At 36.6% G+C, this 16,297-nt stretch overlaps 1 protein-coding gene and 1 pseudogene across 2 annotated transcripts in view; one reads left to right on the top strand and one right to left on the bottom strand.

Moving 5' to 3' along the window:
• Nucleotides 1-15,518, bottom strand: part of TBC1D19 (TBC1 domain family member 19) — a 118,974-nt gene extending 103,456 nt beyond the window's left edge. Inside the window, exons 1-2 of one of the 2 annotated variants that reach the window (XM_045550484.1) lie at nucleotides 15,146-15,220; nucleotides 14,789-14,871 (exon numbers count right to left, since the gene is read on the bottom strand). Coding sequence is in view for 1 of the 2 variants with exons in the window: in XM_045550483.1 (XP_045406439.1) it covers nucleotides 15,146-15,244 (99 nt within the window). In the remaining variant the exon portion in view is untranslated. Of the gene's footprint in view, nucleotides 1-14,788; nucleotides 14,872-15,145 lie in introns of both variants that reach the window. The other variant, XM_045550483.1, reaches the window with a different exon arrangement.
• Nucleotides 9,539-10,020, top strand: LOC123636652 (annotated as a pseudogene).
• Nucleotides 15,519-16,297: the final 779 nt, after the last annotated feature.

Here is a 16,297-nt window from a genome sequence, read left to right as displayed (position 1 = left end):
GTAATGGCTTTGATTGCTCTCAAAGCATAAATGTTTTATCACCTAGCTTTCTCTATCAAATTCTAGCAGCCTATTTCTTAAGAAGGCATTCTATTAGGGGTGTTTCATAAGCATTTCAAACCTAAGAAATCAAAAATTTATCTTATCTTCCACTCATTCCTTGTTCCTTCTACTCTTTTAATCTTCATCAGTGAAATCACCATCCACCAGATCTTCCAAGTCAGAAACTCAAAGTTATTCTCAATTGCACTCTAACTCTTCCATGATTTAGCCCCTTTCTGGGAAGATGGCAAAATTTCTACATAAAAACAGAGTAAAAAACTAGACAGTAAAGCCAAAATCCCATGGAAAATACTTACAACAAAACTAGATGATAAGCTATCCCTCACAGATACAAGTAGCTGGGGACAAACCAACAGCCGTAAGACCTGTTTGATATTAGCGTCTGTACAGGAAAAAGCAGAGGAAACCAGTGGGATATCTGATGTATGTGAAAACAAGAGAACTTTCAAACAGCCAACAAATATACACCTGAACACATGATGAGCCAATTTTCAAACAGGAGCTAAGACTGGAAAGGTTTTACCTAATCCAATATAGCAGGTGAGGTCTGAAGAGGCTGGAGCAGTCTAGCACCTATAAATTCTTATAACTACCAATCAGGGCTCCCTTTCCAAAGTCTAAAAATGTTGATAAAGTTACCAAAATTGAGCATGATAGAGAACTAACTCATTGCCTCGAAAACTGGCAAATAAAGAAAAAGGCATTTATCTTGCTTTTCCTACTGGAAATGTACCACTGGATAACCAAATAGTAAATGAGGGGAAATTCTCTTTAGAAAAATATTATAGCTAATAGTTAAAACAGATATAAATATCACAATTTTGCAACCCTCAATGAATTTCTAATTCTAGGCATTGAGCAGAAACAGCTACTAACACTGCAAAGAAGGCAATCAGATATTATGTGGTTCTCAATGAAAGAACACTCTACTGCCTATTGTCATGCTAAAGTCTGATGAAATCTCTGGGTCCAGCTGTCAACTTACAAGACTGTACAAAGGATAGAGGAACATGTTGAGCGATACTATGAGTTTGCAATCAGAAAGGTCCAAGCTATGGGAAATTCTAAGGCCAAGTGGCCCAGTTCTTCAGATGATAAATTGTAAAGGGGGGGAAAAAAGGAAGGAGAGAAAATCTATAGATTGAAAAAAGAAATATAAAAAAAATTAATTGGCAAGACTAAGGTATATTGTCTACAGATACACATTTGGTTAATGAAACTATCAAGAAAGGCAGAAAAGTGATTACCATAAGCACCATAAGCTGTCAGGGAGGGAGGGGTTTGGGATTGGCATCAGGATGGAGCAAATGGAGAGGTTTCTGGTGTGGCTGGCAAAGTTTCACTTCTTCACAGAGTGAAGACTGGTTGTTACAGAGTCCATTTCACCTTATAACAATACATTATAGATTTATATCTATAATATAAATATATACATATGTATTTATAGAACAATAAAAAGATCCAAAAAAGAAAAGAAAAAATATGTACCTCAATCTATCCTTTCTCTCCATTTTAAAGTCCCACATTTAGTCAAGGTCCTCATCACTTCTCACTGGATTACAGCAATAGCTTCTGAACTAGACATCTTGTCACTTTACTTAAATTCCAACCACTCTCCACCTGGCATTCTCAAACCCCTTGAATCTATTTTTCTCCTTTCTTAGCATTTATTGCCTCCTCATATACTATATAATTAATTTATTTACTATGCTTGTTGGTATATTATCTCATTATACTGGAAGAGCTATGTTCCACTACAGCAGACATCTTTGTCTTTTTCACTGTTGTATCCCAAGTGCCCAGCACAGTTTCACATAGTAGGTGCTCAATGAATGTTTATTGAATGAATGAACCAATTTCGCCCTTTTCCAATCTATCCTCCAGTGTTTTCTTTCTAAAACATTAGTCTTTCCTGGCTGTGGCTCTTCACAGCATACACAAGAAGTCTAAATTTTTCAACAGGGCATACTTGGCCCTTCACATTGTAGACCCAACTTACCTCTACAAATTCATCTGCTGCTGCTCCACCAAGTTAACAACATCCTCTTTTTTCTCACACCTCCTCCCCACACAAACCCTACTCTCTAGTCATAGTGAACTATATTTGCTGATTCGCCAAGTCAAGTCCTTTAAGGGCTCCAGGCTTTTGTTCCCTCACCACCCTGGCAAACACCTACTAAATTCCAAGACATCCCTCTAATATCACCTTTCCCTACTTCCCCCAGCAAGGATAGAACATTATGTTCCTCTGTTACAGCACTTATCAAATTATAATGTAATTTCCAGCTTAGCTATTTAATTTCTTTAACTAGACTATAAATTCAAGGGCAGGGACTAGGTCTTCATTTTTGTATCCCAAGTATTTACCCTGGCGTTAACTGCTTCTTGACAAAATTATGTTGACCAAACCACATTCCATCCTTTTAAACCAAATTTCCTCCCAAAACAAACACAGAACTTGATAAAATTATTTTTAACTGAAGAGACTGGTTTCTAGTCTGTTATTCCTAGGAAAGATTTTAAAAGCTGCAAATCCCCTGCTCATTATTCAAAAGCTCCAGGGCAAAAGGAAATAAGCTTTCTTATACTAGTCTGTATTTAGAAATGATCCAGAGATAGCACAAAATAAAGAATTTTAAAAGAAAAAACTGGTTATTCTTTCTAAACATTTTCAATATTTCAAAGTTGCTAGGCCTCCTACATATACTTTTTATACTGAAGGAAAACCAAATTTACTAACCACCTAAGCTAATTATTAAAAAATCTTCAGAAATTTGAGAATCAAAAGCAGGACAGTGACAAGAGGACAACATGGAAAGGTACCGTGGTTCTCGAACCCGATTTAGCAGCATAACCCTTTCTGCAAATAAAATCTAAACCCTACTAGGAATCCTACCATATAAAAACACATTGAAAGTGATATTACTATACAATGAGAACAATAGCCTTTTCTCATTTTCTAATGTTATGACTAATAATAAAAAGGTACAGCACTATTCTGATATAGCCTCAATATCCAACTTATTTCTGTATTTTGTTTTGGTTGCTCGATATAGAGAAAAATCCTGATCACAAACATAAGGGCTTGCATTTTTAATTCCCTTCCTGGCAATCTCAGCACACTCCCAAATTAAACTGATATAGGAAATGGAAAAAGAAGTGGTTGGAAATTTTATTTTGAGGTAAATCCTAAAATTACTTATCATAAATACAAAAATAAAAGAGCTTCAGATACTTATAACTGCTAAAACTATGCATAATATGGTACTACTACCACATGACATATTACTAGCTCACTTGTCACACATCTCAGTAGTATACCATGACAGGGACCTGTGTTCAACAGATGCACTTGTGCTTTGCTGGCCAACACCAAGCACAACATACCCACTGCAGTAGTAACATCACTTGTAAAATGTATTAATTCCATGGGCAAACATGCCCAAACCAACATATTTTAATAGACCAGTGTAGAGTCACAACACATGAAGAGAAACAAATGAAACAGCTCTTTTTCTGGAATCACTCAGAAAAAGTTAATTTGGAGTACAGTCGTGGATTATGGACTAAGCACTTGATATTTAATGCATTTGAAAGAGTGTTGTTTCTTAATGTAATAAAATTAAATTAAATATTTTAAATGAATAGAACTGTTCAGAATCCTTGGATATAACAGAGCAGTTTGAAAACCACTTGGGACTAAATGAGAATAGGATTTAGCATCAAAATATCTGGAATCTTCTCAGCCTTATTTACTAGCTTGGTCAAGTCACTTAATCTCTCTGCACTGCAGTTTTCATCTTTATTTAATAGGGAAAATAATACCTGAAACTAAGTTATTGTGAGGCTCAAATAAAAAAAATTCAGTTATTTTTAGGTTGTGAAGTCTAATATAAATTAAAGTTGTTGTGTTATGAAATATAAGATGTGCCCAGATGGCAGTGGACTAAATATTTGTAAAAGATTGGCAGGGAAGAGGGTCAGGGGGACTACAAAGTTCTTCTGTGTCAACTATTTAATGCCTGCCTCCCCTTTGCAAGTGATTTTCTAGTTTACAAACTCTAACTTTGAAACTAACTCTAAATTAGCTTTCTAGCTTAGAAACTATCTACATCCTTACTTTAGCCAATTCCATTTTTGAACTATTCTGTTAAAATTTCTTCCTTATTATGAGCTAAAATTAATTCTCCTTAACATCTGCCACCACCAGTGCCCTCCCACCCCACTCTGAGGTCACAGAAAATAAGCTTTATCCCTTTTCTGTGAGAGACCTTCAAATATTCGAAGATATCTATTGTGTCTTCCCTGAAGATTTTCTCCTCAAGACCACATTTATTCCCAGGAAGATAGCCAATTTAAAACAAACCAAAAAAAGCCACTATAAGAAGAAAATACATTACAAAAGAAGTATCTTGCATAGAAAAAGGAGCAATTAATTCTAATTGAAGAAACTGAAAAAGGGGAGCAAAACAATCTAGGCTGAGTAAACATATTGAACAGAGGTATGAAAATAGTTTTGTGCACTGTCAGTTTATGGAATAGCAAAGATCCAATAGAATGTAAGAAGGGTTGGGCACGGTGGCTCACACCTATAATCCCAGCATTTTGGGAGACTGAGATGGGCTGATCACTTGAGCCCAGGAGTTTGAGACCAGCCTGAGCAAGAGTGAGACTCTGTCTTTACAAAAAATAGAAAAATTAGCTGGGAACGGTGGCGCTCATCTACAGTCCCAGGTACTTGGGAAACTGAGGCAAAAGAAGGATCACTGGAGCCCAGAAGTTTGAGGTTGCAGTTAGCTACAATGATGCCACTGCATTCTACCCTGGGAGACAAAGCAGGACCCTGTCTCAAAAAAAAAAAAAAAAAAAAGTAAGAAGGAAAAAAAAGTGGAAGATGAAGCTAAAGCACTCTCTCTCTTATTTCTGTCTATCCTGCTCACCTATGTCAGATTAATGTTCCTAAAAACCAGCTCTATGCTTTCACTCTCCTCATAATACCTCAATGACCTCTTCACTACCTATAGAATCAAGGCAACCTCACCCAAGCATTTACAACCCTCTAAAAATCTAATTCCACCCAACCTATATAATCTTATTTCTCTAGAAATGCCCTACAACAGCAACCTTCTACTTAGCCTTCTCACTGGGCCTAGATTGGGGATTCACTGCCATCTTCCCACCTTGAGTGCCATACAGGACTTTGCCAATCCCCAGCCATTCCTTCTCAGTATATTTATACATTATTCATTTGCAGTCTTTTTCCAATAATTAATCCAACACTTCCTATGTGCCAGTTCTGGGTATAAAAAGAAAAACAAGACATAATCCTCTCTCCTCCGAGGAACATACTAAAGGATATGAACAAAAAGCTAAGAGAGAAGTGCTATTAAAAATGGGTATAATGCTCTTTCTTTCCCACATCAATCCCCAAATATCCTTATCATTAGCTCAATTATCTGGGACTTTGTCTAATTTCTCTCAAGAGTCCATCATCACCACATATGAGAGTTTCAATTAAAACATGTTGAATTAGGTATCTCCATTGTTTCCTAATTGTTTTGGTTCTTTCCAAAACTGTACACCAGACTTGTTTCAGTAATTCTAGTAGCCCCAGTGGACACACATTGTAGCCAGGAATAAGTTTTAGTTTTAAATTGAATGTTCTGGCTCTGCAAGAGCTGACCATGGCTTACACTCCATCTGTGCTGTATAATTCCAGCCCCGCTCCAGTTTCTCTCACCTGAGGATGGATCCCTCATAGTTTTCTTTGGCTGACATGTCCAAGTTGACCCACTTCTCTGCCAGCACTAGCTCTCTTGTCCCCCTTCCATCCTCATCTTTACTTCTTAGACTCCTTTCATGATATACTTTATGCCTGTCTTCAGTTCACAGGTAGTAATCAAATTACTCTCTCTCATTTCAATTTGGTCTTAGCTAATTCAAGAACTCTACATGACCTTCTCAAACAACTCAGTGCTGAAATAAAACATGAAGAGATATACTTACACAAAGCAAACCCACATGTTAGTATTTATCTTATACTTTAAGTACATATATGCTATGGAGATAAGAACTCCCTTATTTTGAAATCCTTTACATCATCATTCATTTCTTCACTGTTTTATTTTTCAGGAGTAAAAGACACAATAGCCAAAATAAATATGGGTAAGGATGACACCACTCCCTCGTTCACACCAAATGCAATCAGAGTTCCTGAATCAATAATTTATATATCAACTGCAGTAGTCCAATCTGGAGGTCTCCTAGCATATGCCAAATCCTACCTTAAAGAGATAGCAAAAAAAGAGAGAAAAGATATTATGCTCTAATCATGGCACAGGCCTTTCAATACCAATATATGTTTTATATATGTTCTATATACTTGAGATATAATTTTATAAGTTTTTTAGTACAGGGTCACTAGTACTGAGATGCTCTGGTGTTCTAGACTTATGACAACAACCTATTATTAGTTGCATTATTCCTTCTCTCCCCAAAGCCTATCTTCTTTCAGGTTCCTTCCTCTCACAATTCTATTATTTATAATGACAATCTTAGTAACAAGACCTATTAAACATTTAATGGAATAGAAGTAACATTTGGGGATTTACACAACATCCATTTTAAATACAAATAATGCACGAAAACACAAAATAACAATGCTGATTTTGTGTTAGACATCAAATTTGGAATTAGGCTATCACTCCAGTATCTAGAAGATGAGTGAGCAAATTCGATTTTAAGATAGAGGTTAACTTCACAAAGTAACTCAGGAAAACTCAGAAAACAAAAAAAATAACCCCTTGCCAGAGAACACAAATTCTATGTTATCACATTGTCAAATAATTGAACTTCAATATATAAAGGGATACATTAAAATACTATGTCTATATATGCTAAGAAAAGAGCTAGAGCTGAGGAAAAAATATCTTAAAAATCACATAATTGGCTTTGAAATATGCTATGCGGTTTTATTTTTCTCATTAAGTTGGGCCAACACTGCTCCAGCACTTTCTGAGTATACCCAAACAGATAAAATGGCGGCAATGCAGAACATGCTGGGGGCAGGAAAATGCCCTCCTAATTGAATTTTTAAAAGCATATAACAAATAAACAACCAGTTGTTCAAAAGTATATTATCAAAACTGATTGTTAAGTTGCCTTTTAGAAGTTATTTGATTTCCACTAAATGTCAATGCTAATAGATATAAACTAAGGCAAAGCTGGTACCCATATATTTTTCAAGTCCAAGATTATATTATTTTAAAAGATCTGTAATTATATTCTTTTAAAGTATGAATCTATATTATAGATCTCTCAATATAAAATGTAGATCTTCTTTTATTTATCTGGTTCTTAGAACCAGCCAAGCACATTTTTTAGTTTCTCATGTAATCATCTCTTTACCACTGCTTCACCTTTCTTTCCATTCCCTTGCCCAACTTTCTATTACATCAAGGATTAACCTCCTGATGTTATATGTACAGATCCATAATCCTTTATTTGAAACCCTGAAACCTGAAAAGCTTTGCAAACCAAGTTTTTCATGACTGAATTGGTGGCAAAATCTGTCCTGACTTGAAATCATTTGGTGGCAAAAACCCAATCTGACCTGAATTGACATGAGACTATTTATAGGCCTTATTTATCACACTTAGTATGAAAATTCACACATTTTGGGGCAGAAATATTAATGTATATAATTACAAGGTCCTGCCAGACCCTGATAGGGATATTAAATAACATATAGAATATACATGAATTACCTTTTTAAAATTTAAAAATATGTGAATTCCCAAACATATCTCGCCCCCAGATTTTGGACAAAGGATTGTGGACTAGTATATATTTATTTGTAATACTATCATCTTTCCATGAGGGTACAACTTTATTTTATTCACTGTTGTATTCCTTGGGCCTAGAACTATGCTTGACATATAGTAAAGTCTCAAGAAATATTTGTTGATGATCACATTTAATTAATATAAGTAGAGTTCAAAACGGGAACAAAAATATTTCTTCAGAGCAGTAATCACAAAATGAGGTTATATTACACACAGGTCCTGAATCTCTTACTTGCAATTCTGAAACACAAAAAGCTTTTGAAAACAAAGCATTTTGTCATCACTGCTTATTTTCTGGAACTTTTAAGATTTTCTATAAATTGGGAAACCACCATTAATTTATTAGATCCCAAATTTGAATAAAAAATATTTAAAGGAGAAACATTTTCAAGAAGAGCAGAGCCTCACACCAGAATTTGAATTCCTTCAGGGCAAGGATGCTTTTAGTAATGTTATATCACCTAGTGAATGATCTGGCCCATAGCAGGCACTCAATACCTATCGTTAGAATGAACATTAAAAGGAATGGGGATTTACTCCACTTACTAAATACACATTGAGCACCTGTCTCGTGCCAGTCATTTTGCTAGGTGTGGGATGCAGCAAAACTAGAGAGACATAGACTCTTCCTGCCTTCAGGAAACACAGACTTGGAAGCAACCAAGATGTCTTTCAACAGGTAAATGTATAAACAAACTGTGGTAAATGCATACAATAAGATATTATTTGGTTAAAAAAAAAACATTAGCTATCAAGCCACAAAAAGAGAGAGAGGAACATTAAATGTATATTGCTACATGAAAGATGCCAGTGAAAAGACTACATACTGTGTAACTATAGATACAGTAAAAAGTGATTGCCAGGGTCTTGGGGTGGGGGAGAGGGAAGGGAGGAATGAACAGGTAAGGTACAGGAGATTTTTAGGGCAGTGAAACTATTCTGTATGACACTGACAAATACATTGTTTATTTGTCAAAATCCATAGTTGCCAAGTACAGTGTCACACACCTACAATCGCAGGTACTCAGAAGGCTGAGGCAGGAAGATCCCTGGGCCAGCCTGGGCAACATAGCAAAACCCACAGAACTACAACACAAAGTATAAACCCTAATGTAAACTATGGACTTTAGTTAATAATAATATATCAATATTAGTTCAACTGCAACAAATGTACCACACTAATGCAAGATGTTAATAATAGAGGAAACTGTGCAAGAGGAGAGGGATATATGGAAACTGTACTTTCTTGTTCAATTTTTCTGTAAATCTAAAACTGTATGAAGTTTATTAACTTTAAAAATCTCCCCAAATCGAAAACTCCAGACACAGGATTCATTAGAGAATTCTTCTAAACATTTAAAAAATAACAAATCTCATAACACTCTTGCAGCAAATACAAAATTTCCAAAAGGAGGCAATACTTCTGTACTCATTTTATTAGGCCAACATAACTTTGATATAAAACTTGATAAAGACACTACAAAAAAGGAAAATTAGCTCTTCCCCTAAGCAGCCTGAAGTGATCTGTGAAAACGGTTCGCTATTCACCTGACCTAGAAAACCCCACAAAATCATACAAGTCAAGAGGTTCAAATCTTCATGTTCACTTTAAGAACATTCGTGAAACTGCTCAGGCCATCAAGGGTATGCATATACGAAAAGCCACCAAGTATCTAAAAGATGTCTCTTTAAAGAAACAATGTGTACCATTCCGACATTACCACAGTGGAGTTGGTAGTTGTGCCCAGGCAAAACAGTGCGGCGGGACACAAGGTCGGTGGCCCTAAAAGAGTGCTGAATTTTTGCTGCACTGCTTAAAAATGCAGAGAGCAATGCTGAACTTAAGGGTTTAGATGTAGATTCTCTGGTCATTGAGCAAATCCAGGTGAACAAAGCACCCAAGATCCGGCACCGAACTTACATAGCTCATGGTCGGATTAACCCATACATGAGCTCCCCCTGCTACACCGAGATGATCCTCACTGAAAAGGAACAAATCGTTCCAAAACCAGAAGAGGAGGTTGCACAGAAGAAAAAGATGTCCCAGAAGAAACTGAAGAAACAAAAACCTTATGGCATAGGAATAGATGCAACACAAAATAAATGCAAATAACAGTAAAAAAATTAAAAAGGAAGGAAAATTACATACCAGTCTTTCTCACGGCATAGTAGCAATCCTTAAACACTTATTAGAGTTTTGCTAAGTCTACCATAGAAAGCCACTACAAGAGAATGAGATTCCTAGCCTAACAATGAGAAAAAACAGTCTTCAAAGTCAGATTCTAAACTATTTATCTATGGCAGAGCACAGGAGAAAATGGAGGATATCATACAAGGGATAAGAAGAAATCAACTACAATGTTAACTATTATGGACTATGTATGGACTAGTATGTTAGTTTGGAATAGCTGGAACCCAAAACACAAGGAGAATTCACACTCATTTGCATGCTCTTTTCCATGGGTCTACACCAGGTACCCACACAAAAGACTGGGAGCAGAGAGGGAAGCTGCAGAGAGCACCCTTTTGTGGCATAGGTGTGCCAGAAGGCTGCCACTACAGGGCAAGTTTAAAACTGGGTACTTTGGCCAAACTCTCCTCTCATGTCAGGCAATGGCCTTAACCACTGAAGGAAGGTTCGGAAACCCTCCCATTCTGAAGACAAAGCAATAATTTGTTGCTTCTGGGGGTGGAATAGATGCAAAAGCCCTCTGCCTCACAGGAAGGTAAGAAAACTCTTCTGGGCCAAGATCCTAGACCAATACAAAGCAGAGATAAACTGGCACTGGGGAAAGGGCAAGTATGTCTCTTTCACCCAATACTTGCTACAGACACCAGGCAGAGCTGAGTTGCCAAATGGAGAAGGGGAAGGAACATCCAAAGGTGAGAAAAATCCACTCCCAAGGACAAGGCACATGGACTGAGACAGAAGAATAGAGTCCTACAATGAGCCTAGGACTGACTAACAAACAGACTACTGCTGCAGGAGGGACAAGCAGAGAGAGATCTCCCTCTGTGTACACTGAAGACAATGACAACAACAACAAAACCCATACTTGACCCTTGACTTATTGACTGAAGTCCCCATACTCAGTAAAGATATAGAATACTCGAACAAAATTATCAATTTACTTGACCTAATTGACATTTATAGAACAGAAACAGCAGAATAAGCATACTTTTCAAGTGCACAGGGAACATTCAACAAGGTAGAACTTATTGTGGGTCATAAAAGAAACATCAACAAATTTAAAAGAACTAAAATCATACATACTATGTCTTTTTTTTTTTTTTTTTTTTTTGAGACAAGGTCTCCTTCTGTTGCCCGGGCTAGAGTGCAGTGGCATATCACAGCTCTCTGCAATCCTCAAATCATAGGCTCAAGTGATCCTCCTGCCTCAGCCTCCCAAGTAGCTAGGACTACAGGTGTGTGTCACCATGCTCCAGCTAATATTTTTCAATTTTTTTTTTTTTTTTTTTTTTTTAGAGATGAGGTCTCACTATGTTGCCCAGGGTTGTCTCAAACTCCTGGCCTCAAACAATTATCCCAACTCAGCCTCCCAAAGTTCTAGGATTACAGGTGAGCCACTATATGCCCTCCTATGTTCTTGACCATAATAGAATTAAACTAGAAAGCAATCAAAGAAAGCCATCAGCAAAGAATGCATTTCTAAACAACCCATAGGTTAAAGTCACAGAATTTTTACAAATTTTTGAATTGAGTGAAAATGATAATACAATGTATCATAATTCATGAAACCCAGATAAAGCAGTATATAGAGTGAAATTTATAGCATTATAACATTAGAAGAGAATAGAGAGCTAGTTCTTTGAAAATATTAATAAAATTGATAACTCTGTAGCCAGATTAAGCAAAAAAAGATAAAACACACATTAGAATATAAAGAATGAAAGAGGAGCTAGCCCTACAAATCCAACAGACACTAAAAGGAAAATAAAGGATTAATATAAATAACTTTATGCCAATAAATTTGATAATGTAGATTAAGTGCAGCAAATTATGGAAACATAAAAACTACCAAACCTTACAGAAGAAGAAACAGATAACCTGAATAGCCCTACAAATATTTTATAAATTGAAATTTTTTATTTAAAATGTCCCCACAAAGAAAACTCTAGGCCCTAATGACTTTGCTAGGAATTCTAGAAAGTGTTTAAGGAGAAAATAATATAAATTCTTTGCAAATTCTTCCAGAAAATAGTAGAGGAGGGAATGCTTTCCAACTCATTTTATAAGATCAGCATTACTTGATATCAAAACCCAAGAGAAAATGTTACAAGAAAAGAAACTACAAACCAATATCTTTCATGAATACAGATGCCAATCTTCAGCAAAATATTAGCAAACTGAATCAACAGATTTAATGCATCATAACCAAGTGGAATTTTTTTCAGGAATGCAAAATTGATGCAACATTCAAAGCCAATCAGAGTTATTCACCACATCAACATGAACAGAAAAAAAAATCACATGAACATATCTACAGAGTCAAGAAAAGTATTTAACAAAATTCAACATCCAGGCCGGGCATGGTGGCTCACGCCTATAATCCTAGCACTCTGGGAGGCCGAGGTGGGTGGATCGTTTGAGCTCAGGAGTTCAAGACCAGCCTGAGCAAGAGCAAGACCCCGTTTCTCTACTAAAAATAGAAAAAAATTAGCTGGACAACTAAAAATATATAGAAAAAATTAGCCGAGCATGGTGGCACATGCCTATAGTCCCAGCTACTTGGGAGGCTGAGGCAGAAGGATCACTTGAGCCCAGGAGTTTGAGGTTGCTGTGAGCTAGGCTGACACCACGGCACTCACTCTAGCCTGGGCAACAAAGCAAGACACTGTCTCAAAAAAAAAAAAAAAAATTCAACATCCATTCATGATAAAACTCTCAGTAAACCAGGGACAGAAGAGAGCTTCCTGAACCTCATAAAAAGCAATACAATATTGCACTGGAGGCATTATCCAGTACAACAAGTCAGCAAAAGGAGATAAAAAGCATACAGATTGAAAACAAAGTAAAAATGTCTTTATTTCTCTATGACACATGTACCTTAAAAATCCTAAGCAATCTACAAAAAGGTCCTATAATACATAAGTTTAGCAAGGTCTCAGAATACACAGTAAATATAGCAATATCCATTGTATTTGTGTATACCAACAATAAACAATTGGAAATTGAAGTGAGAAAAAAAATCACTATAACAGCATCAAAAAATATTAAATACTGAGAGGAAATCTTAACAAAAAGTATGCAAGATTTACATACTGAAACTATAAAACACTGGCAAGAGTTAATTAAAAAGGTACAAATAAATGAAGAGATAAACTATGATCATGGGCCAGAAAACTCAATATTGTTAAAATGTCAATTTCCCCCAAATTGATCTATAGATTCAACGTAATCCCAATCCAAATCCCAACAAGTTTTGTAGTAATTCACAAATCAATCTATAATAGCCAAAACAATTTTGAAAAAGAGAAACAGAGTTAGAGGACTAACTACTTGTTCTCAAGGCTTATTATAAAGTTACAAAGAGCAAGACAGGGTGGTATTGCATGACAGACAAATAGATCAATAGAACAAAATAGAAAGCCAGAAATAGTTGTGTGTATGCGTGTGTGTGCAACTGATTTTCAACAAAGGTGCCAAGAAAATTAGTGGAGAAACGATAGGTTTTTTTGAAAAATCAGTACTGGAAATACTGGACATCTATAAGCAAAAATAAATAAATAAAAATAAATAAAGCTTACCTTGCACTATATACAAAAATTAGCTCAAAATGGATCACAGACCTAAATGTAGAAGCTAAAACTACAAAACTTCTAGAAAAAAATAGGAGAAACTTTTTTTTGAGACTTTGAGTTAGGCAAAGATTTTTAAGTAGGACACAAAAAGCACAAATCATAATAAAAACTTATATCATCATAATTAAACATTTTTGCTTTTTGAAAGACCCAGTTAAGAAAATGAAAAGATAAGCCACAGACTGGGAGAAAATATTTGCAAGATTCATATCTGATAAAGACTTGTATCATATATAAAGAATCCTTACAACTCAACAATAAAAATACAAACAACACATTTTTTAAATGGGAGAAAGATTTGAACAGACTACTTCACCAAAGATGAGAAAATGCTTAATATCATTAGTCATTAGGAAAATTCAATTAAAGCTACAATGAGATAACATTATGCTCCTACTAAAGGTGTGTAATTAATTAATTAAAATAAATTAAAAACTGGAAACATCAAGTGCTATCAAAGATGCAGAACTGGAAGTCTCATAATCGCTGGTGAGAATATAAAATGGTACAGCCACTTTGGAAAAGTCTAGCAGTTTCTTATAGAATTAAACATTATACTTACCATATAACTCAGCAATTCCAATCCTAGGTATTTGTCAAAAAAAATAAGAAAACAAATATCCAAGCAAAAAACCTATACCAGAAGGTATACATCAGCTTTACTCATAATCTCTAAAACCAGAAAACAATCCAGGTGTCCTTCAAACAAAGATAAACAAATCATAATACATTCAAACAATGAAATATTACTCAGCAATAAAAAAGGAATAGAACTATTGAAATGCCAACAACATGGATGAATCTCAAAAGCATTATGTTAAATGACAGAAAGGAGGCACAGAAGTTTACATACTTATGATTCCATTTATATGACATTCACAAAAAAAGCCAAAGGTCTCTTGATCAATCTGTGCATCCCCAGTATCTAGCACATTACAAAATACCCAATAAATGCTGGTAGGTGGATAGAGAAGTAATCATTGCACGGAGGGTAAAATACAAGAAAATGATACATTGACGCCAAAGCAGAAAGATACCTGGGGACCAAGTCCACTCACCCACAAGATGGAAAAAGTGAGGGAAGGCGTGGTCCAAGCTACCTTCAGTAAGTCCAGCTGCTTAAAAAATCAGATTCTTGTATCTATGACCACAAGAATAGATAAATGAATGAGTAAACTCAGCGTTTCTCTGGCCTGAAGAAAGGTGTGATGCGCCCCACCCTTCTTTAAAAAAATCTATTTCCTACGCCTGGGGCTGAGCAAGCCCTGCTTGCACCAGAGTCTCTAGTTTTTTTGCGAACCAGAGTGGAGCCGGAGACATCAGAGGCAGCTCTGCCGCGGGTTCGGAGGGTGGAGGAGACGAGACCTCGCCGCGGCACCGCCCGTCTCCATCGCTTCCCACCCGGCCTCACTTACCCAGGCCTGCCGTTCCAGCTGAGCGTACAAACTGGAGCCCTTGAGCTTTTGGACTATCTGGGCAATAATGAGAGAGAGATCCGACTCCTCCTGCAACATTTCCCCTGCCCTAGCCCGCCGAGCCGCGAGGACAGGCCGCCGGCGCGGAAAGAACGGGCTACCAGGTCCGTCGTAGGGCCAGTGACACTTCTCCGGGACCTTACTATGCTGGGACTCCTCCAGCGGGGGTTACCAGGCAACTGCCGAGCCGTGTGTCCGTTCCTCTCTGGTCCCCTCCGCGCTTGAAGGCCCCAGCACCTGTGTTCCGCCGACGGAAAAAGGCCCGGGCGGAGAGGTAGCTTTTCATTCCATTGTTCCTGCCTTGTCTACGATTAAAAGGAGAGAACTGAAGCTCTTTCTTCCAGAGCCACAGAGCCTCAGATGCACAAAGGAAACCCAGAGACTTGTGTATTTTACTACGTAAAGGATCATTCTTCCACCTCTCAATCTCTGCAGAAACAGAGCTGCGCACAAGTTGATATGATACGGCAAATTACACCCAAGAATTGTCAGGCTTTAACGCTAGCTGTGTGAACGTGGACCAGGTGCTTAAATTTCAGAACTCAGTTTCTGCCTCTGTAAAATAATACCAAGTTTACAGGATGTTGTGATGTTTTACCTCAGGGCTAAGGTAAAAATGTTGAAAGTGCCTAGCACTGTTCATAGCAGTCCATTTTATTTCATTTTTCTTCCGTTTTTATTCCCTGAAGTCTTAAGCCAGAAATAAATAGGCAATCTCTTCTCATCTAACAACTACAAATTAACCACGAAGTATTACTGATAGCTTTTCTGCACATGATTAGCAATTCAAGAATGAATAAGACATTGTCCCAGTCTTCAAGGAATTTACTGCGTAGATTCCTCCTCTTCCATGTATTCATTCATTCCATCAGTTATTCATAATTCATTCGGCTTTCAATTTATTGAGCATTTGCATACAAGGAACTGTACAGACACAAAGTTTTAAATAAAATATGGTTCTTGCCTTCAAAGAAATATACAAAAGATTTTTAGGAGAATTAGAGGTAACTGATTTAAATAATTGAGTGACATTCCCAAAGTCCAGTGGCAACCAGAAAAGGGTCTAATGAATAATACACATGTTAGAATAAC

Source organism: Lemur catta, chromosome 4 (assembly GCF_020740605.2).
Source record: "Lemur catta isolate mLemCat1 chromosome 4, mLemCat1.pri, whole genome shotgun sequence".
Classification (NCBI taxonomy): Eukaryota; Metazoa; Chordata; class Mammalia; order Primates; family Lemuridae; genus Lemur; species Lemur catta.
Note: the sequence above shows the minus strand (reverse complement) of the source record. Positions and strands in the feature narration are given on the sequence as shown.